We start from the raw sequence: 22,355 nt of genomic DNA on the forward strand, positions 1-22,355 counted from the left end.
CCTCTGACATTATGTGCATGTGCTTTGTGTTTGCTTGCCTCCCTTACATACAAGATGAACTCCTTGAGGACGTGAATACTTTGTTTTGGCATCCTCAGGGCCTACATGGTACATGGCAAGTAGTAGATGCTTAATAAATGCTCATTGAATGAATGAATTTCTTGTGTTTTACCCATAAGATCATGGAACATAGATTTAGAGCTGGAAGAGAATTTGGTGGCTATCCAACCTACTTCACACGTGAGGAATTGAGGCCCAGAGGAGCTTTATAACTTCCTAAGGTCTCATAGGTCATATGTAACAGAAGCAGATTTGAGCCCAGGTTCTTTGGCTTCCTCTGACTCTAGGTCCTCTGTTCTATGCTCTAATATATATGTTTCATAGAATTTCACAATGTCATGCATCATTAAATGGTCCCTGCTCAGTTTCCTTCCTACCTCTCAATCTTTTTTATTGGCACTCCTCCACCCATCCACTAAGTGTAGACATTTCCTTTCTTTTATTCCCTTTCTCTCTTTCTTCCTTGATTCATAATCATTATTTGAACTAATGCTTTCATGTATTTGACTCAGATGTAACACTTTATCTCTAAACTTCTCTCTCCAGCTTCAGACTAGTCCTCTCCACTGCCTGATAGACACTATTCAACACATCCAAAATGGAGCTTGCCATCATCCTCCCTCCCCAAACCTCCTCTCCTTTCCCCTCTATTTATGTGGAGTTTATTTAAATACGTATTTAGTTAGTTGATAAGTACCTGCTTTGAGTCAAGCACTGTGCTAAGCATTGTGGACAGAGACAAAAAAAATTAGCCCCTGCCCTCAAGTAGCTTACATTTTAGCAGGATACAATGTGTTCACTTATCAGTAAATGGGAATGCAACACAAGAAGGAAAGAGTACTCAAACCAAGGGAAATCAGGAAAAGAATTGTTACCTGAGCTGTGCTTGGAAGGAGAGAGGTACCCTAAGAGGCAGCAGGGTAGGAAGGGCATTCCAGACGTAAGGGACCAACTACTCCAGATCAGGAGTTGGGAAATGGAATGTCACATGTGGGGATGAGCAAATAGATAGGTTTGCCTAGGAGAGAAATTGCATGAGGGGGAGTAGTATAAAATAAGACTGGGAAGACAGGTGTGAATCATACTGTGGGGGGCTCTAAATCCAAGCTGAGAACATTGTGTCTCATCCGAGAGGCAACAGGGAGCCACTAGAGATTTTTGAGTGACATAATCAGATGAGGGTTTTTGGAATCGCAATTTGGCAGCTAAGTGGCAGATGCCTCGGAAAGAGAAAGAGTTGGAAAGAATGTTAATGTTCACGATATTCTTCTCTTCCCAGTCACCCAGGCTCAAAACTTCAGTCATCTTGGACTCTTACCTCTTTTCCTCCCCTCAACTAATTAGTCAACTCTACTACCATAATATTTATCACATCTGTCCCTTCCTTTCCATCCCCATGACCACTGTCCTAATTTAGACCTTCATCATCTCTCACCTGGACTATGAAAGTAGCCTCATAATGGATCTCCCCATATCAAGTATCTTTACACTCTAATCCAGCCTATACATTGCTGCCATATTAATCTCCCTAATGCGTAGCTCTAGGTGTGGAACCATTGGCCAAAAGGGAAAATTTTTAGCTCCTTTACTTGGTATCCAGGCATCCACAGATCTTCATAATCTGGCTCCAATTTATCTTCCCAAAACTATCTCCCCCTAAAAGAAGTGAGGCAAAATACCTGGGCACTCAAATCATAGTTTAAAAATAACATGTCCCAATTTCCCAAAGGTTTAGAGCTCTGACACATGTGATGGCATACGTGATGTGATTATTGCAGGACAAATGCCAACGTGCCACAAGAGCAGCGTGTTCTGGTTTTAAATATGTGTATTAACAAAAAGTAATATCATGCAATTGTTGCTTAGATGGAATGCTAGCCTGAGTGTTTGTCTACTACGCCTAGCCCTAGTTTCATCTTTTCCCACTATTTCCCTTCATATATCCCATGCTCCAGGTAAACTAGATTACTTCCTATTTCTCCAAAACACAATGCTGCCTACAATGTGCTTCCCTTTATTTCTTTTTTTTTTTTTTTTTTTGCTTTTAAGTAAGGCAGTCGGGGTTAAGTGACTTGCCCAGGGTCACACAGCTAGTAAGTGTCAAGTGTCTGAGGCTGGATTTGAACTCAGGCCCTCCTGACTCCAAGGCCAGAACTCTCCTAGCTGCCCCTGCTTCCCTTTATTTCAACCTATCCAAATTCTTTCCACATTTTCTTTCTTGGTGAGATTACCAAACCAGTAGGTGAGAGGAATGCTGTCGATATACTTTGCCTAGATTTTAGCAAAACTCTTGATAAACAATCTCATACTCTTCTTGTGGAGAAGATGGAGAAATATGAATTATATAATAATACAATCAGACGGATTCAGATCTGGTTGGATCACCTGATCATGAAAGTGATGGTTAACAGTACAATATCAATATGGCGAGGGGCCGCCAATGGAGGATCCCAGGGACCTGTGCTTCTGCTGTTTAATACCCTTATCAGTGCCTTCTGGAGAGAGGCATAGACGGCTCATTTCCAGAAGAAAGAGCTAACCCAGGGAATGACAGTCAGGATCCCAGAGGATCCTGACAGACTAGAGCATTGGCCTGAATCTGATAAGATGAAATTCAACAGGGAAAAATGTAAAGTCTTACACTGGGATTCAAAATATTAATTCCACAAGTCCAAGATAGGAGCGATATGGTTAGACAGCAGCTGTTCTGAAAAAGATCTTAGGGTTTTAGTGGACCACAAGCTCAAAGTGAGTCAGCAGTGCCATATTTGTTCAGTCATTTAGTCATGACCCTATGGACCACAGGGCATGACAGGTCCTATAGCAGTCCAAAAAACCCTAAATGTTATCTTGGATTGCACGAAGGGCGGCAGAGTTTTCAGGAATAGGGAGGTGATTGTCCTGCTTTATTCTGCTCTCCTTACATTTCATCTAGAGTATTGTGTTCAGCTCTGTTGTCTCCATTTAAAAAGGATTGATTTCTGAAGACTGTCCAATGAAGGGCAAGGACCCTGAGTCCGTGTCTTCTGAGGACTGATTGAAGAAACTGGATGTGTTCAGCCCCAAGAAAAGATTGAGAGAGGGAGGGGAAGGAGCCATCAGAGCTATCTTTAAGTATTTGAAAAGTTGTCATGGAGAGGAAGGATTTGGTTCTGTTTGGGGCCGGAGGGCAAAGTCAGGAGCTGAGGGGTAAAGTTGCAAAGAGGCCAATTTAGACTCTTTCCTGACACTCCTGAATGTCTGGAAAACTTCCTACCAATGAGATTGATGCAAATGTGGAATGGGCCGCCTTGGGAGGCGGTGGTTTCTCCTTCCTTGGAGACACTTAACAGAAGCCGTTGGGCACTTGTCAGGGATCTGATCTGATAGTAGGGACTCCTTTGAGCGTGTGTATATGGGTGTGGGTGTGTGTGTGCGTGTGGGTGTGTGTGTGTGTATGTATGTATGTGTGGGTGTGGGTGTGAGTGGGTAGGTATGTGTGCACGCATACGTGCGGGGCAGTGTGTGTATGTGTCTGTGTGTATGTGCGTGTGTCTGTGTTCTTGTAAGACGTCAGCTAAGCTCCCTTCTGACCCTAAGATTTGGGGACTCATCAGTCTGACTCTCCTCATTGGGCCCCAATGCCAGTGTCACCTCCTCCGGAAATCTTCCCCTTCTCCTTCCAGTCAAAAGGAAGGCTTTCTTTTCTCTCTCCTCCCATAGTGCTTTGTTTGCTCCTCTCATCATTCTGTCTTTTGATGAAAACTCCTTTTGTTCCTCGTCAGCTCCCCTACTCTGCAGTGGGCTTCGTAAGGGATGGAACGGTCACTACCTCTCACTCTTTCATATTTAGTTCAGAGCTTGGCATGGATGTGTTCGGTACATGTTTGTTGAATGAAGAATGTGCTTCAAGGATGGATGATTTCATTGGTGTGGGTACAACCTCTTCTTATGAAGACCAAAATATCTCCTTGCCTTAGTCATGGTCTTTGCCTGTACTTAGAGCCTCTGCTCATCCATATGGGTACTCAGACAAAAAATGGGCAATGTTGTCTGCCACCTACCTGAATTGGGAACTTGCTTCAGGCTCTCACCAGCTGTGTGAACCTGGACAAGTCACTTGGCCTCTCTGTGCTTCAGTTTCCTTATCTGTAAAATGGGCATAACAATAGCACTTAAATCCCAGGGTCTATGTTGTGAGGATGCAATGTGTCAGCACATGTAAAATGCTTTGCAAACTTTAAATCACTACAAAATGCATCTATTGTTATTGTTACTATATTATTAGTAGTACATTAACCATGCTATCATTATTGTTAGATAGGGTGGTGCAACAGAAAGAATGCTGGATTTGAACTCCAACTCTGCCACTTACTAGCTAGATCACTTTGGGCAAGTCGTATCACCTTTCTGGGCCTCAGCTTCCTCATCTGTAAAATGGGGGGTGGACTAGTTTGGACCATTATTTAAGAGCAGCTAGGTGGCATAATGGATAAAGTACTGGGCCTGAAGTCAGGAAGACCTAAGTTCAAATCCAGCCTTGGACACTTATTGGCTGTGTGACCCTAGGCAAGTCACCTATCCTGTTTGCCTCAGTTTCCCTTTCTGTAAAATAGGTATCATAACAGCCTCTTCCTCCCAGAGTTGTTGTGAGGATCAGATAAGACAATAATTGTAAAGTGATTAGCACAGTGCCTGGCAAATAGTAAGCACTATATGAATGTTAGCTGTTATTATTTCCATCTCTTCTCATGAACTCTGGCCCTGAAAATACCCTGGGCTTTGACAGACCAATTCTAGCCTTCTCCTGCCTCTTCCCGTCACTTGCCAGCCATTTCCATGCTTTGGGGTCCCCACTCTGGCTGTCACCTCCACCTCCTCCCCACCAGAATTTTGATCTCCATTCATCAAGCCACCCTGAATTCTGGCAGACTAACTTTGGCCTGTCTTGCCTGGTTTCAAGCCTGCTCAGTATTCTATTCGGTATTGCTGTTTATACACCATTCCACCTCGTATTCCACTCCTTTGAGTTCTGCATCAAAGACTATGCACACTCACTACTGAGACTCCAGCTCTCTCCATCCCCCAACTCCATTGAATCTCGTGGTGATCCTCCTGTAAAGTCACTTTATTCAATAGACTACCACACTGATATCAGCTCTGTCATCACACAAAGAAGCTCGGTGTGTGTGTGTGTGTGTGTGTGTGTGTGTGTGTGTGTGTGTATTACAGCTGTCTAAAAAGATAGCAATACCTCACCCCATGTTGGTTTGGATATGACAAAAAATAACTTCTTTAAACCTTCACCTGCAACCCTACCCCACATTTCCCTATCTACTGAACTTTGGGCCCAGTGAGCTGGAAACAAAGTAGGTTCTCATTGATTGAAGGACGACTAAACAAATATGGTGTATGTATGGAATGCAATAGCGTTGTTGTTTTTGAGTTGTTTCAGTCATGTCTCTTTGTGACCTCATTTGGAGGTTTTTTTTTAAATTTTTAATTTGTTTATTTTAATTTTCAACATTAGAAGGAAAGCAGAAAGCTGGGAAACAATTTTTACTTTCCCTGTTTCTGACAAAGGGCTCATTTCTCAACTACATAGAGAACTGAGTCAAATTTTTAAGAATACAATTCATTCCCCAATTGATAAATGGTCAAAGGATATGAACAGTTTTCAAATGAAGAAATTAAAGCTATCAATAGTCATATAAAAAAATGCTGTAAATCACTATTGATTAGAGAAATGCAAATTAAAACAACTCTGAAGTATCACCTCATACCTATCAGATTGGCTCATGACAGAAAAGGGAAATGATAAATGTTGGAGAAGATGTGGGAAAACTGGAACACTAATGTCTTGTTGGCAGAGTTGTGAACTGATCCAACCTTTCTAGAGAGCAATTTGGAACTATGCCCAAAAGGCTATAAAATTATGCATACCCTTTGACCCAGCAATAGTACTTCTTGGGCTATATCGCAAAGAGATCATAAAAATGGGAAAAGGACCCACATGTACAAACATATTTCTAGCAGCTCTTTTTGTGGTAGACAAGAATTGGAAATTGAGGGGATGCCCATCAATGGGGGAATGGCTGAACCAGTTGTGGTATATGAATGTAATGGAATACTATTGTGCTATAAGAAATGAGCAGGCAGATTTCAGAAAAACCTGGAAAAATTTACATGAACTGATACTGAGTGAAGTGAGCAGAACCAGGAGAACATTGTACACAGTAACCACAACATTGTGTGATGATCAGCTCTGATAGACTTGATTCTTCTCAGCAATGCAATGATCTAAGACAACTCCAAAAGATTCATGGTGGAAAATCTTTCTCCAAATCCAGACAAAGAACTATGGAGTCTGAACGTGGATCAGAGCATCCTATTTTCACTCTTTTGGTTTTTTTCTTGTGGTTTTTTTCCCTTTTGTTCTGATTCTTCTTTCACAACCTGACTAATGTGGAAATATGTTTAATATGATTGTACATGCATAGCCTATTATCAGATTGTTTGCCACCTTGGGGAGGGGGGATGGGAAGGAAGGAGGGAGAAAAAAATGGAACCCAAAATGCCATTGCAAGTTTTCTTGGCAAAGATACTGGAGTGGTTTGCCATTTCCTTCTCCAGCTCATTTTACATATGAGGAAACTGAGGCAAACAGGGTTAAATGACTTGCCCAGGGTCACACAGCTGGTAAGTGTGGGATGTTTGTAAGTGTCATGTTTATTACAGCATCATTTTCTAAAGTCCAATTATTCATGAAATTCTATTTGGCACCAGGGGAGGGGGACGATAACTGCTTACATCCATCTCTACTAGCAGGAAAGTTGTAGTAACTTGTTTTGAATTGAAGTGAGTAAGAAGAGGGTTACTCAAGGTAACATGCAACCCTACAGTCAGAAGAAATTACTCTATGGTCTCTAATGCATTGATTACTTTGTCAATTACTGTAACTCTAGGTTCCCATCCTACTGGGAGAATGCAGTTTAATCCATAAATCCTGAGGGTGGCATGGTTGAAAAATCTAAGTGACGAGCAATGGGTCCATGCAAAGATTGAAAAGATTCCCATGGGACTGAAAAGATCGATTCTGTTCTCAGGGCCAATGGTTGATTCATGAGCACAAGCATTCAAATGTTCTCTGCTCATTTGGCTCTTTTTCCTATTTACTTCTAGACCTAAGTGGCTCTGAATACTCACAGTGATGATGCTACCTTATTGAGGCAGCATGATTTCGAGGGAGTGTTCAAACTTCTTATGGTTATTTATTTTGTCCGCTTCCATTAAAATCTTTGGGAAACACATTAGAGCAATGTCTATGCTCAAGACAAAATGCCTGCAGATGCTGCTATATATTATATTTCCCCACTGGGACTTATCTTTGCTTTCTCCCTATTCATTCTTGATGGCTGACACCAAATAGCCTAGCTAAGCTCCGCAATGAATATCTGCATTCAAGGCCAGCACCCATATTCCTGTGTCCTGACATGATCTTCATGTCCAGGACACCTTCTCCATAGGTCAGAGTCTTCAGTAACTATATCCAGTTCTTGTAATAATAACAAACACTACCATACATTTTATTAATGAGATGGAGACATTACATGATTACTCATAAAGCAACCTGAGGGGGGAAAGCCTAAAATAGCTTGTTGAGGAAGGAAAAATGCAATATTCCTGCCCAATAAATAAATTGCTACTGGAACATGTAGGCAAATAGGCTGTTTGACTAATTAGTCAAGGGAGAGTTGCATCCACCAAGACAATGGATCCGATTTGCCATTGTGCCTCTTTGTGAAAAATACAGGAGCTCACACCCCATCTAGCATCTTCCTTTCACCTTCATTAGCAAAATGTTCTTTGCTTGTTTCCCGAGGCTTTGAAATGAAGGTCATCATTTTTTTAAAAAATCTAATGAATAATTATGAAGGAGGACTTACAGGTTTCCAACTGGCTTGTTAAATACATACATGTATTTAACTCTGTTGTAGAATTTGAATGCTTGGCTGATTAGATCCGCCAATATTAATCACCATTAAAAAAGCTTTTATCTCCCCTTCCTGTAATGCCTTCCTGATCTTCTTCAAGTGTTCTATATTAGAGTTATTAATAGTAAATTCTCCAATCTCGATTTGCCTCCATTTATCTCTTGTTGAAAGCCTTATTCTTTGACATAGCTATCTTCTTCCTATAGTGGTCTGGAGGGCACCCAACCAGAGCTGGGACTGCTATCTTGGCAGCTCCAGGCGAGCAGCATTGGGAACATGCCCCCCCCACCCCGCCACCGGCACAGGTCGCTCCTGGGCGTGGGCAGCAATAGAGAAGAGCTCATTTGGACTCCAGACATCAAAGGCCAGGAATCTTCTGAGCATTGTGTTTTAACCAGCTATTCCTACTAATGATTAAGTTCCATTGTTTCCACATTGCTTAGGAAGATGCATAAAGAAGATTGGATTTGTTATCAGAGGACCTTGGTCCAAATCCCAGGGGTCAGCCACTTACTTATGACCTTTTGCGACCTTCAGTCAATCATTTAACCTCTTTAGGCCTCAGTTTCTTCATCTTTTAAAGATAAAAAGTTGGGCTAGGTTGTTTCTGAAGTTTCTTCCAGCTTTCTCTGGCTGATTTAATGATACAAATACTTTAAGGATGCTCTAAATGTCAGTTTCCTGGGTCAAAGCTCAGGTTACTTCACCCTAGTTATAATCCAGATCCCATGCATGGAGAATGGAGAAGAACCAGCCCTTTGATTCTTTGGTCCTTCTTTACTTTCTCTGACTAGATCAGAGAAGGTATTCATCATTACCCACAATTATAATGTCATCGTCCAATTGTAACGGGGTGGGTTACGTGCAGCCTCAAGACCATATGTGACCCTCCAGGCCCTCAAAAGGACCACACTTGAGGACCTAGAGGGTCACATGTGGGCTCGAGGCCACGGGTTCCCCACTCCTGTTGTGGTAGAAAGAACACAGAATTTTGAGTCAGAGGACTTGATTTTAATAGTAGCTGTGTGACTATGTGCAAAACCTCTCTCAGCCTCAATTTCTTCATCTGTAACATGGGAATAATGATTCTTACTGTACTGGTCTTCCAGGTTTATTTTGAGGACAGTGCCCTGTAAACCTCAAAATGCTATAAAAATGTGAGTCACTTACTGAATTGTCACATTAGAAGGGACTTCAAAGATCATTTAGCCCAACTTATACCTGAACAGAAAGTCCCTTCCCAACGCCCTTTACAGACCTCATTTGCTGGGGAGCCCACAGAATCCTGATGCACCTGCTTCAGCTGGACATGCTCAGATTCCCATCAGGTATTTCCTTGCGTTAACCTGGAAGTTAGTTCTCTGTAACTCCCATCCATCATTTCAATGTCTACCCACATAAGCCATGTGTTGCTGTTAAGTCATTTCAATCATATCTGACTCTCAATGACTCCATTTGGGGTTTTCTTGGCAAAGGTACTGGAGTGGTTTGCCATTTCCTTCTCCAGCTCATTTTACAGATGAGGAAACTGAGGCAAACATCATCTTGATTTGCCCAGGGTCACAAGGCTAGTAAGTGTCGGAGGCTGGATTTCAACTCAGGTCTTCCTGATGCCAGGACTTTGGTGCCAACTAGCTGCCCTTAAGCCATGTAGGATGAGTTCAATCCCTCTTTAACATTACAGTCTTTCAAATATTGGAAGTCAGCTGTCATTGTCCCTTTCTCCATTCTTTTCTGTAAGCTAAGCCATCTCAGTTCCCTTAGCAAATCCTCATCTGCTATGGTGTTTAGGTCTCTTATTATTCTGGTCACCCTTCTATGGACCTCTTCTTGTCTGTCAATAAGCTTTCTAAGATGTGGCACCTAGAATTGGGAAGACCTTGGATAAAATTTGCCTTAGATACTTACTAGCTATGTGATACTGGCAAGTGACCTAACCTCTTAGTGCCTCAGTTTCTTCATCTGTAAAATGAGATGGCTGGACTTGATAGCCCCTGAGCTCTCTTCTAGGTCTAAATCTACAATCCTTTTAACTGGATCCAATATTCCATTGTCAGACATGGACAAAGTCTAGCGTCGCCCTTATGCTGGACTCCATTTTTCTATTAATCCAACCTGACTTTGGGTTTGGGGATGCAGTGTTATGCTTTTGATTCCTATCAGGCTTAAAGTCCACTAAGAACTTCATATCTTCTTCATAGGGACACTTCCTTTGTCATGTCTTCCCCCCCATCCTTTAATTGCAAAGTGGACTTTTTAGAAAATTCAACTGTTGAACTTTATATTTGTCCCGATTCCTTTTTTTGTAATTTTTAATTTTACACTTAAATACAAAGTGAGTAAAAAAAATTTCCATCTACACACCAGACCATTAGAGAGCATTCGATATAAAACAATAAATTTCCATCTCAAGAAAACCTATGTAATAAATATTACACATTGTTTTCAAAGCTGCCTAGCTTTTCTTTGCTTCCTTGTTAGTTTTCTTTTGCTCTCTGTTGTGCCCTTTTTACTTAATTTTCCCCCTCCCTCTAAAAAAGGCTATAACTAAGTATGTATATATATATATGTATATACATAGTTACCTATAAACATACACATATATACACATAGACACTCAAACGCATATATGTAAGACTGTACTATGCATCTTTCCATGTTTTTTTGAATCAACCAGCTCATCATTTCCTACACCATAGCAATATTCCTTTCAGGGTTCAAACATTATTTTCCTTCCTAGGATATTTGAGGTTAATTTGGGTATTTATAATAGAATGGCTCGGTTGCTCCAAAATTGTTCTTAAAACAATGCTGGCCTTACGGTACACAATGTGCTTTTGGTTCTGCTCATTTCACTCTTCATTATTTCATGGTGGTCTCTCCACGCTTTTCTAAAATCATTGAGCTCATCATTTCTTACAGCAGAGTAATATTCCATCATGAACATATACCACAATGTGTTTAGCCATTCCCCAAATGATTAGCATCCCCACAATTTCCAGTTCTTCGCCACCACAAAAAGAGCTGCTATACATATTTTAGAACATGCAGGGTCTGTTCCATTTTCCCTAATTATCTTAGGGAAAGAGACCTAATAGTGGTATTGCTAGGTCAAAGGGTATAGGCAGTTCAAAAACTCTTGGGGCATAATTCCAAATCTCTCTCAAAAATGTTTGGATCAGCTCACAGATCCAACAATGAATTAAGGTCTCAATTTTTCTACATCCCCTCCAATATTTGTTACTTTCCCGTTGTATTATTTTAGCCAATCTGATAGGTATAAAATGACATCTCAAGGTTGTTTAATCTGCATTTCTCTAATCAATAATGATTTAGAGCATTTTGTCATGTAACTATAAATTGTTTTGATTTCTTCATTGGAAAACAGCTTGTTTATATTATTTGACCACTTATCAACTGAAGAATGACTCACATTCTTACAGAGTTCATAAAGTTCTTTATATATTTGAGATATAAGACTTTTATCTAAGGAACTAGCTATAAATTTTTCCCAAGTTTTCTGCTTTCCTTCTCATCTTGGCTGTATTTGTTTTATTTGTACAAACCCTTTTTAATTTAATGTAATCAAAATTATCAATTTTACGTCTCACAGCATTATCTGTCTCTTGTTTGTTCATAAACTGTTCACCTACCCATAAGTCCTAGAGGTAATATGTTCCATGTTCTTCTAATTTTCTTATGATATCTCCCTTTATATCTAGGTCACTTATCTATTTTGGCCTTATCTAGGTAAGTGGTGTAAGATATTAGTCTATGTCCAGTTTCTGCTATACTGCTTTCCAGCTTTCCCAATGATTTTTTATGAAATAATGAATTCTTATCTCAAAAACTTAAGCCTTTATATTCGTCAAATATTGGGTTTGCTGCTGTTGATTGTACATCTACTCTGTTCCACTGATCTACCTTTTTTTTATTTCTTAGCCAGTACCAGATAGTTTTGATAATTACTGCCATATAATATAGTTTAAAATCTGGTACTGCCAAATTGCCTTCCTTTCCATTTTTTTTCTTTAGTTCCTTTGATATTCTTGACATGTTGTTCTTCCAAATTAATTTTGTTATTATTTTTTCTAGCTCTATAAAATAAATTTTTGGTAACTTAATTGGGATGGAATTGAATATATGTATAGATTAATTTTGGTAAAATTGCCATTTTTATTATATTGGTCCTGCCTACCCATGAACAAGTAATATTTCTCCATTTAATTATGTCTGATTTTATCAGCATACAAAGTTTTTTATGATTTTGTTCATATAGATCCTGGGTTTGTTTTGGTAGGTGTATTCCCAGGTATTTTATACTGTCTAGAGTTATTTTTAAATGGGGTATCTCTAGCTAGTTCTTCCTCCAGGATCCTGTTGGTAATATATAGGAATGCTGATGATTTATGTGGGTTTACTTTATATCCTGCTACCCTATGACATTTAATCTCTTTAGATTTAACCCATTGTTCCAAAATACAAAAAGAATACAATTCCTAATACAATTTTAAAAATATAGTAATTTAAGTAAAATGGCTACTAATGAAGCTTCTGCAGTTGCTATGGAAATCAGCAATGCAAAGTCAGAAATGGAAATTCTGCTAAAAACCTCCTCAAAGTCCTTGGCACATGTTAAGTGCTTAATTTTTTTTTCATTTGTTTCATTTCATTTTATTCTTTCATTCAATGTGTAATTGGTGGAGGAAGAGATTAGGACAAATGCCCAATAAACATAGATTTCTAATTGTCAACAATGTTAATCCCAACATTTTATCTAGCATGGGGTACATTGAAAAGAATGCTGGATTTGGGGCCAAAGGACTTGGGTTCAAATCCTAGTTCTTCTGCTTACCACCTGCGTGATATTCTGGAAAGCATTTCTCTACTCGGGGCCTCAGTTTCCTCATTTGTAAAATTTGTAGACTGGATGGTCACTGATCTTCCAGATCTACAACTATGAAGCTCTATGTCCATTACTGTACAAGCACACACACACACACACACACACACACACACACACACACATTCATACGTCCATCATATACATTTTATTTTTATCCTGAGTTGCTAACACAAAGGAGTTGAGGAGGGGTGCCGGGGGTGACCATCACATTGTGATATCACGGAGAGGAAGGAAGGGAAGCGTCTCTCGGAAAGCCCATTTGTCTTGGTCTTTATTCTCAGAATCTCAGAGTTGGAGAGGACTTCAGAAGCCCCTGATACAACCTACATGTGAACAGAAAATTCCCCCTACAAATACCCAAGCTGGAGCCTTTGAGGGAAGGGGACCCCACTACCTTCAACACAGCACATTCTACTCTGTTCCAGCAGTACTTGTTAGGAAAGTTTTTTGGGGTTTTCTACTTCTTCTTGATATCCAGCTCAATTTTGCTTCTGCAGATTCCAGTTCTGCTTTGGGATGATAGCCCCTAACCCCTTCCATGTTCCCTGAAGGCTTCACTTCCCAAGGCTAAATATTTTCAGTTGCTTCAGTTGATGGTCATATGGCCTGAGTCTAAAGAGATGAACTTAAACAGAGATGAATATTTTTCCCGCCCGAGGGCAGCTGGGTAGTACAGTGGATAGAACCCTGGCCTTGGAGTCAGGAAGGCTCCTCTTTCTGAGTTCAAATCCTGCCATAGACCCTTATTAGTTGTGTGACCCTAGGCAAGTCATTTGCCCTCTTTGCCTCAGCTTCCTCATCTGTCAGATGAGCTGGAGAAGGAAACGGCAAAGCCCTGCAGCATCTTTGCCAAGAAAACGCCAAATGGGATCACAAAGAGTTGGACAGGACTAAACAGCAACACTCAGAGTCTTTTGAATAGCCTCATGTCCCTGGAGCTCTTAGCCCAGCATCTCAGTCAGGACATTTTTGAGTCAGCTGAGCTCTCTGGGTCTTCTTCAGCACTGCCTCTGCCTCAGTTTATTAGAACATCTTAAATTGTAAGCTGGGTGGGACCTTGGAGACCTCCTTGAAAGCAGGGACTGCTTTGTTTAGCTCTGTTTGGAGTCCCACCCATGGGCACAGTTTCAGGCACTGGTGATACAATGATAAAAAATGAGATAGTCTCTGTCCTCAAGGGGCTTACCATCCACACACTTCTATTAAGTGCCTACTATGTGCAGTGTAGGGAGACTGCCTGGGACAGTGTAGAGACAGCTGTTCTCAGACTTAGGACGACCTGGAAATCACATCCTGCTTCTTGCTCAGTTACAGGTTGGGCTTGATGTCTTCTGAGCTCCTAATTCTGATGATCTGGTGATAGGCAGGAGTGCAATGTCTATTACTAACCCTGGGTTTGATGCTATGCAACAAAGCAAAATTCCTGGAAGAAGTGATTAAGATCAATTCCTATGTATGAGTCAAGAGTGTTAAGAAAAATATATGAGATCTGGAGATCAAAAGTCCATTTAAACCCCCTCTCAGGACAAGCCTGTGGGGAATGGAGGCAATTAGCTGGAGAACTCAACCCCATAAGCTAATTTTGCCTCCATTATCAAATAGTTCTGGCCGAAGCACTGTCTCTCCTATCTTTGCCTTGACTATCTCAGTTCTCCAATCTGTTGCTATTTGAGTATGCGGACTTCAATTCAACTTAACAAACATCTTTTAAATGCCCGCCAGGCACTATACCAGGGGTTGGGTGATCCAGTCTTTTCCCTCAAGAACAATGGAGGATGTGATGGCATAGATTTAAATGGCCGGATTGGGTTGTTCACCCTCACTATTCCCCTTGAGTCTGTGTGATCTTGGTTTCTAGTTCTCTAGACAGTTGCATTTCACATCTCATGGCCAAAACAATAACATTCATAGAACATTTCAATTAAAAAGTGGGCCTTGGGGCAGCTAGGTGGCACAGTGGAGAGAGCATTGGCCCTGGAGTCAGGAGGACCTGAGTTCAAATCCAACCTCAGAAACTTACTAGCTATGTGACCCTAGGTAAGTCACTTAACCCCAATCGCCTCAAAAAGAGGTGGGCCTTTATTTCCAGGAGACATTTAGGGTCATTAATGGAGCCTCACAAACCATGAAACCACAGATAAGTCAATATAAGGTGATTTGGGAAGACAGAGAACATTAATGTGGGGTGGAGGAAATCTGGGAAGGTTTCAGGGAGGTAGCTCCTGAGCACAGCCTTGGAAAAGGCAGAGGATAGGAGACAGTACATCTCAAGCATGGAGGTGGGGGAGGTTTAGGTGAGGACCTGAGAGAGGGAATGTTGTGTTTGGGAGGTCTGGTTTAGGCCAGAACCAAGAATACGTGGAAGAGAGTGATATAAAACAAGGCTAGAAAGGTATGCAGGACAATGGGAAAGTGCTGGACATGGTAGCAGAGTCCCTGGGTTCCAATCCTGGCTCGGCCACTTGCTACATAGTGGCCATAAGCATAGAAAACAGCAGCCCATTGGCAGCCAGTGGGTAGCCGATGGCCCATCAGCCACATCTTACTTCATTCTCTTCTACTTCATTCCCAGACTGGATGGGTTCCCCAAGATGTGGAAAGCTCTGACTATTCACAGGAAAACTGGATTAGTAAGAAAGGGTTGCCCTTTATATAATTTGGTTTTGGAATCAGGTTACAAAACTTTCTTCTCCTCCAAGACATGCAAATACTCCCTTTCTGGCTCTTTGGCCATTACACACCCCCCAGAACCATGCTGGCCTGTGTTTCTTAACCCCTTGTCTGATGGGTTTGGACATCACTCTTTTCCAATTGTCCAAACCATCTCAAATCTCTCATTTGTTTTGCAATCTACTCTTCTTTCAGACAATCCTAAAAGCATCTGGGAGGTAAAAGGCACTTCAAATATCCGAGGACTTAGGCCCTTTGAGTTGGAAGGGGCCTAGAGGCCATTTTTGCTTTATAGATGAGGAAACTGAGGCCAAGGGAGGGAATCATAGACTTGAGACTGGAAAAAGGGGACCTCAGAGGTCATTTTGACCAACCCTCTTATTTTACACATGAGGAAACTGAGGCTCATGGAGGTCATGTGATTTGCCTGAGATCCCATATGTATGGAGGGATAGAGCTGGGCCTAAAAGTCTGTGTCTCCTGTCCTGTCTCTGTGTGCTCTTTCTCTGGGGAAGAGGCTCCATTCCACTTTGATACTGCTCCAATCATTACCAAGTTTTTCTTACCATCGGGCATGACTTTGTCTCTGCAGCTTCCTCCTCCCCAATACTCTGTCTTCTGCCCTTTGGGACCAAACAACATGAAGCTAACCCTTCTTCTCCAGATCACCCTTCAAAACTTGGAAGACAGTCCTCATCCCTGTGCCCCTTCCTCTCTTCCTGTCCCATCCCAGAGCCTTCTGGTCTCCCATCCAAAGATTTCCAGTTCTTCGAATGATCTTCATATGGCATGAACTCCAGGTCCTTCACCATCTTGGTTCTGTTTTCATTTGCATTTTATTAAAGACCTACTATGTGCCAGAGACTGTCCTAAGCACTGGAGTTATAAACAAAGCCCAAGGAGCTTACATTCTAGTGGGGGAAACAACACATATCCTCCCTGTCTTTTTAATGCCCTTCCTAAAATATGGCACCAAGGAATGAATACAATATTCCACATTTGGTTTAGTCAGGGCACATTACAATAGGGACTTATATCTGGAACCTATGCCCCTCTGAAGTAGCCCAAGATCACACTGCTTACTTATGTTGAGCTTGTGGTCCACTCAAACCCAAGATCTTCTTTCAACACATTGCTAAATAATCATACATCTTCCATCTTGTACTTATGAAAGAAAAAATTTTTTTCTGAATTCAGCAACTTTCCCAGTGAGTCTCCCTTGAATAGCTTCCTCTCTTTCTTTTCACATAGTCATGACATCATCTTCCAGGTATTTAGATGTGCTTTTGTCTCCTTCTCATTTCTCTCCATGATATAAAGAATCCATTTTTATTTTCCATCTAACTGATTTACTACAACTCCTGTTGAGACTGCTTCTCCTTTTAACTTGCACTCTAGGAACTAATTTTTTTTTCTCTTTAATTTCTTCGTTGCCATTCAATCTGCTCATAATGTTTCCGTTCCTCAGCTCTTTGGGGTCATCAAACAGTCTGTTTTTCTTAATCATGCCCACCCCAAAGTCATGTGCACATCCCATTAGTCAGGTCTTTGGCTTCCGCTTTTGCAGCACCCGTCTCTCTCGTTAACAAAGTGGAAGGAACACTGAACTGGAAGTCCACAGGCTGGGTCCCAGCCCCAGTTCTGCAATTGACCTAGACTAGGAAAATCACTTAAATTCCTCTGAAGATCAATTTCCTTACCTGAAAAACGTAGATGATAATCTGCGTCCTACTTAGCTCACAGGAATGGCATAGGATTCAGAGGATCTGGGTTCAAAATGTTCCCTTCCCCTTACTACTTTACGTAACCTTGAGCTCAGTTTCCTCATCTGCAGAATGAGGGGGGTTGAGGTTCCTTCCAGCCCCACAACTATGACCCATGATCCATTCCTACTTGCTATGACCTGTCAGAGTTTGTGCTGCAACAGCCTTTGAGAAACTTTAGTCCCCTTTGTACATGCCACAACAAAGATGGCATCCGAAAGGACTCGTCTGGCCCACATGGGGGAAAATTATTCCTGTTGCCTCTCAGGATCTTCCTAACAGCATTGTGTTCCTGGAGCTTTTGGCCTGGTATCTCAGTCTGAGCACCTTTGACCCACCTGAGCTCCCTGGGTCTTTTTTGCTCATTAGCATGGAACCCAACACTGCCTCTGCCTCAGGGCATCAGAGAATCATCTACTGAAAGCTATGAGGTACCTTAGAGACTGTAAGCCACTGGAGGGCAGGGACTCTCTCATTTTTGTCTTTCTATCCCCAGCACCTAGCACAATGTCTGGCATACCAGAACTGCCTAAGAAATGTTTATTGATTGGTAGGTTAATTGGCAGAAAGAGGACGTTAGTGGAGTGATAAGAACTCAACAAGCATTTATTTTTTAAATTTATTTAGTATTTTATTTTTCCCCAATTACATGTGAAAACAATTTTAACATTCATTTTTAAAACATTGAGTTCCAAATTCTCTCCCTTCCTCCTCACCCCTCTTCATTGGGAAGGCAAACAATTCAATATAGGCTATACATATGTAGTCATGCAAAATATTTCCATATTAGTCATGCTGTGAAAGAAAACATGGACCAAAAAAAAAAAACCTCAAGAAAAATAAAGAAAATAAAAAAGTATGCTTCAATCTGTTTTCAGACACCATCAGTTCTTTGTCTGAGGATGCACAGCATTTTTCATCATAAGTCCTTCAGAGTTGTCTTGGCTCATTATATTGCTGAGAATAGCTAAATCATTCACAGCTGGTCATCACACAGTATTGCTGTTACTTTATACACAATACATTTCACTTTGCATCAGCTCATGTAAGTCTTTCTAGGTTTCTCTGAGAGCATCCTTCTCATCATTTCTTATAGCATAATAGTATTCCATCATAATCACATACCACAATTTGTTCAGCCATTCCCCAGTTGATGGACATCCCCTCAATTTCCAATTCCTTGACATCATAAAAGAGCTACTATAAATATTTTTGTAAATATGGGTCCTTTTCCTTTTCTTAATCTATTTTAGGATACAGACCTGGTAGTGGTATTGCTCGGTGAAAGGGTATGCATGATTTTATAGCCCTTTGGACATAGTTCCAAATTGCTCTACAGAATGGTTGAATCAGTTCACAACTCCACCAAGAGTGCATTAAAGTCTCATTTTTTCCACATCTCAACAACATTTGTTATTTTTCTTTTCTGTCCCATTAGCCAATCTAATAGGAATGAAGTAGTACTTCAGAATTGCTTTAATTTGCATTTCTCCCATCAATAGTAAATTAGAGCATTTTTATATGTCTATAGATAGCTTTGGTTTCTTCATTTGAAAACTGTTAATGTCTTTTGATCATTTATCAATTGGAGAATGGCTCTTACTTTTATAAATTTGATTCAGTTCTCTAGGGTGGAGCCAAGATGGCAGAGGGAAAGCAGTGATTGTCTTGAGCTCTCTCCCAAAGCCCTCCAAATACCTAAAAAAATGGCTCTAAACAAATTCTAAAGCAGCAGAACCCACAAAAGGACAGAGAGAAACAAATTTCCTGCCAAAGACAGCCTGGATGGTTGATCGGAAAGGTATATCATGCCGGTCAGGGAGAGGAGCTCAGTTTGGTGTGGGCACGCAGGCAGCAGCGACCCTGGAGCAGGCCTCAGAGGACTGAATCACAGACAGCTGTGGCGGTTTCCAGACTTCTCAACCCCTGAATGCCAAAGACAACTTGGAAGGTCAGTGGGAAAAGTCTGTGACTGCAGTGAGAGAGAAGTTAGGTCTCAGTCGCAAGTCTCGAGAGAGGCCTAGGGCCGCGGCTTTTTCCTGAGCTTCTGGCCCACAGACTGAGGGGGAATCAAGTGGCTGATCAGAGGGTTATTGCAAGGATCTCTTTGCCAGTGCTGAGGCAGGAATCTCTTGCTTTACCGGTGCTTGGATCTGGGTCACAGTTCTGAGGGGTGGTCCTGGGGCGAGGAGGAGCGCTGGCGTTGTGGAGCTTGTTGCGGCTGTGGAGAGGAAACACCTCGTCCCTTATCACAGCACCTTGGAAGAACTGAAAATTTTCAGATCCCTAGAAGTAGCTCTGATAACAGCTGTACAAACCCCCAAAGCTTGGGACAGCACACTCTTCACATTGGAAGCAGACTCTTACCTTAACAAAGAATTTAGAACTCAAGTAATTGGCCGGGATCATGAGTAAGCAGCACAAAAAGAGTCAGACTATATTATCTTACTTTGGTGACAAAGAAGATCAAAACATACAACCAGAAGAAGACAACAAAGTCAAAGCTCCTACATCCAAAGCCTCCAAGAAAAATATGATTCAGTCCCAGGCCTTGGAAGAGCTCAAAAGGGATTTTGAGAAGCAAGTAAGAGAAGTAGAGGAAAAACTGAGAGTGATTCAGTTCTCTATATTTTTGAGAAATGAGGCCTTTATCAGAGAAACTGACATCAAAGTTTTTTCACAGTTATTATTTCTGTCTTTCCCTTCATTCCATCCCCCCACCATTCTATTTTCTCTCTCCTTTCACCCTTTGCATCTGACTATCCCCTCCCTCAATCTACCCTCTTTCTTATCATTCCCCCTTCTTTTATCCCTTTCCCCTCCTACTTCCCTATAGGGTAAGATAGATTTCTATACCTAATTAAGTGTGTACGTTATTCCCTCTTTGAGCCACTTCTGATGAGAATAAGGTTCACTCACTCCCCCTCACCTTCCTCCTCTTCCCAGCAACTGCAAAAGCTTTTTCTTGCCTCTTTTATTTGAGATGATTTACCTCATTTTACCTCTCCCTTTCCCTTTCTCCCAGGACATTCCTCTCTCACCCCTTAATTGTATTTTTTTTTAGATATCATCCTTTCATGTTCCACTCACACCTGTGTCCTCGGTCTATATATACTCCTTCTAACCATGCTAATAACAAGACAGTTCTTATGGGTTACAAGTATCATCTTCCCATGTAGGAATGTAGACAGTTTAGCCTTATTAAGTCCCTTATAATTTCCCTTTCCTGCTTACCTTTTTATGCTTCTCTTGAGTCCTGTATTTGAAAATCAAATTTTCTATTCAGCTCTGGTCTTTTCATCAAGAATGTTTGAAAGTCCTTCATTTCATTGAATATCCATTTTTTTACCTTGAAGGATTATACTCAGTTTTGCTGGGTTGGTGATTCTTAGTTGCAATTCAAGCTCCTTTGCCTTCTGGAATATCATATTCCAAGCCCTCTGATCTTTTCGTGCATAAGCTGCTAAATCTTGTGGTATCTTGACTATGGCTTAATGATACTTGAATTGTTTCTTTCTGGTTGCTTGTGATATTTTCTCCTTGACCTGGGAACTCTGGGATGTGGCTATAATATTCCTGGGAGTTTTCACTTTGGGATCTCTTTCAGGGGGTGATTCATGGATTCTTTCAATTTTTATTTTACCCTCTGGTTCTAGAATATCAGGGCAGTTTTCCTTGATAATTTCTTTTTTTTTATTTTTTAAATTACATTTTATTTTCAATTATGAATTGTCTTTCTCACCTTTACTTCCTTCCTCACTGAGAAATCAAGGGAAAACAAAGCCATATTACAAACACGTATGGTCAAGCAAAACAAATTTCTGCATTGGTCACATTAAAAAAGAAATAAGAACTATGCCTCTATCTCCACATTAAGTCCATCACCTCCCTTTCTGGAGGTGAGCAGTACTGTTTTATCCTGTGTCCTCTGTCATTGTGATCTGTTATGGTATTGATCAAAGTTTCTAAGTCTTGCAGAGTTGCTTGTCTTTACAATATTGTTTTTTATTGTATAAATTGTTCTTCTGTCGCAGCTCACTTCACTTGGCAGCAGTTCAAACAAGTCTTGCCTAGTTTCTCTGAATCTATGATTGGTTGATTTCTAAAGCACTTTCACCATGTGTCTGTACTTTAGGGCCACTGGAAACCCAATGGAAGCTGCTCTATTAACTTTGCTCTTTTTTAAAAGTTATTTTATTAGCCTTTTATATTTAAAAAAAAAAAGGAGGAAATAGATGCAGATCTGGGCACCAGGACATTGGTCATCCTCTATTGGTAATAGAGCTCTAGATCTGTTCCATCATGGATTTCATGGTCCCCTAGCATCACGTGGTCCTTGAAGACCATGTACCATTTCTTCAGGATGATTTTGTTCCAAGGTGTGCCCATCTGGGCCACAATCAGTTTCTTTAGGCCTCCTATAGAGTATTTGGGGTTGTGCTTCACACAAACCTTCTTGCCCAGTCGGTAGTTGCACACGACCTCGATCGTGGTTCTCGGATGCCCTTGGCCACCAGCACCTGCAGCTCTGGTCTCACTGTGCATGGACTCTGTCCTTGATAATTTCTTGAAAGATGATGTCTAGGCTCTTTTTTTAACATGGCTTTCAGGTAGTCCAATAATTTTTAAATTCTCTTTCTGAATCTATTTTTCAAGTAAGTTGTTTTTCCAATGAGATGTTGCACATTGTCTTCTTTTTTTTATTCTCTTGGTTTTGTTTTATTGTTTCTTGATTTCTCGTGAAGTCATTTGCTTCCATTTGCTCAATTCTAATTTTTAAGAAATTATTTTCTTCAGTAAACTTTTATACCTCCTTTTCCATTTGGCCAATTCTACTTTCTAAGGAGCTTTTTTCTTCAGTGAATTTTTGTGCGTCTTTTTGCAATGTGCACAGCAGAACATGAGAAAGGATTCAAAATATTCAGCAATACATTTCTATTTAAAGAAAGCCTATAAAGTAAATACTAAGCATTGTGGTGAGAG

General features: G+C 40.9%; 1 protein-coding gene across 1 annotated transcript; it reads right to left on the reverse strand.

The window, feature by feature from the left end:
• Positions 1-21,641: 21,641 nt before the first annotated feature.
• LOC114051648 (ubiquitin-like protein 5) lies at positions 21,642-21,917 on the reverse strand. The gene has a single exon (XM_027874036.1). It carries the CDS (start codon positions 21,915-21,917, stop codon positions 21,642-21,644), a length of 276 nt encoding a protein of 91 aa, XP_027729837.1.
• Between the last annotated feature and the right edge of the window lie 438 nt (positions 21,918-22,355).

Source organism: Vombatus ursinus, unplaced genomic scaffold (assembly GCF_900497805.2).
Source record: "Vombatus ursinus unplaced genomic scaffold, bare-nosed wombat genome assembly UNPS02014804.1, whole genome shotgun sequence".
NCBI classification, from domain to species: domain Eukaryota; kingdom Metazoa; phylum Chordata; class Mammalia; order Diprotodontia; family Vombatidae; genus Vombatus; species Vombatus ursinus.

What these genes read in the sequence shown, in the direction of transcription:
- LOC114051648 (XM_027874036.1), bottom strand. Translation starts at nt 21,917, where the DNA reads ATGCACAGTGAGACCAGAGCTGCAGGTGCTGGTGGCCAAGGGCATCCG.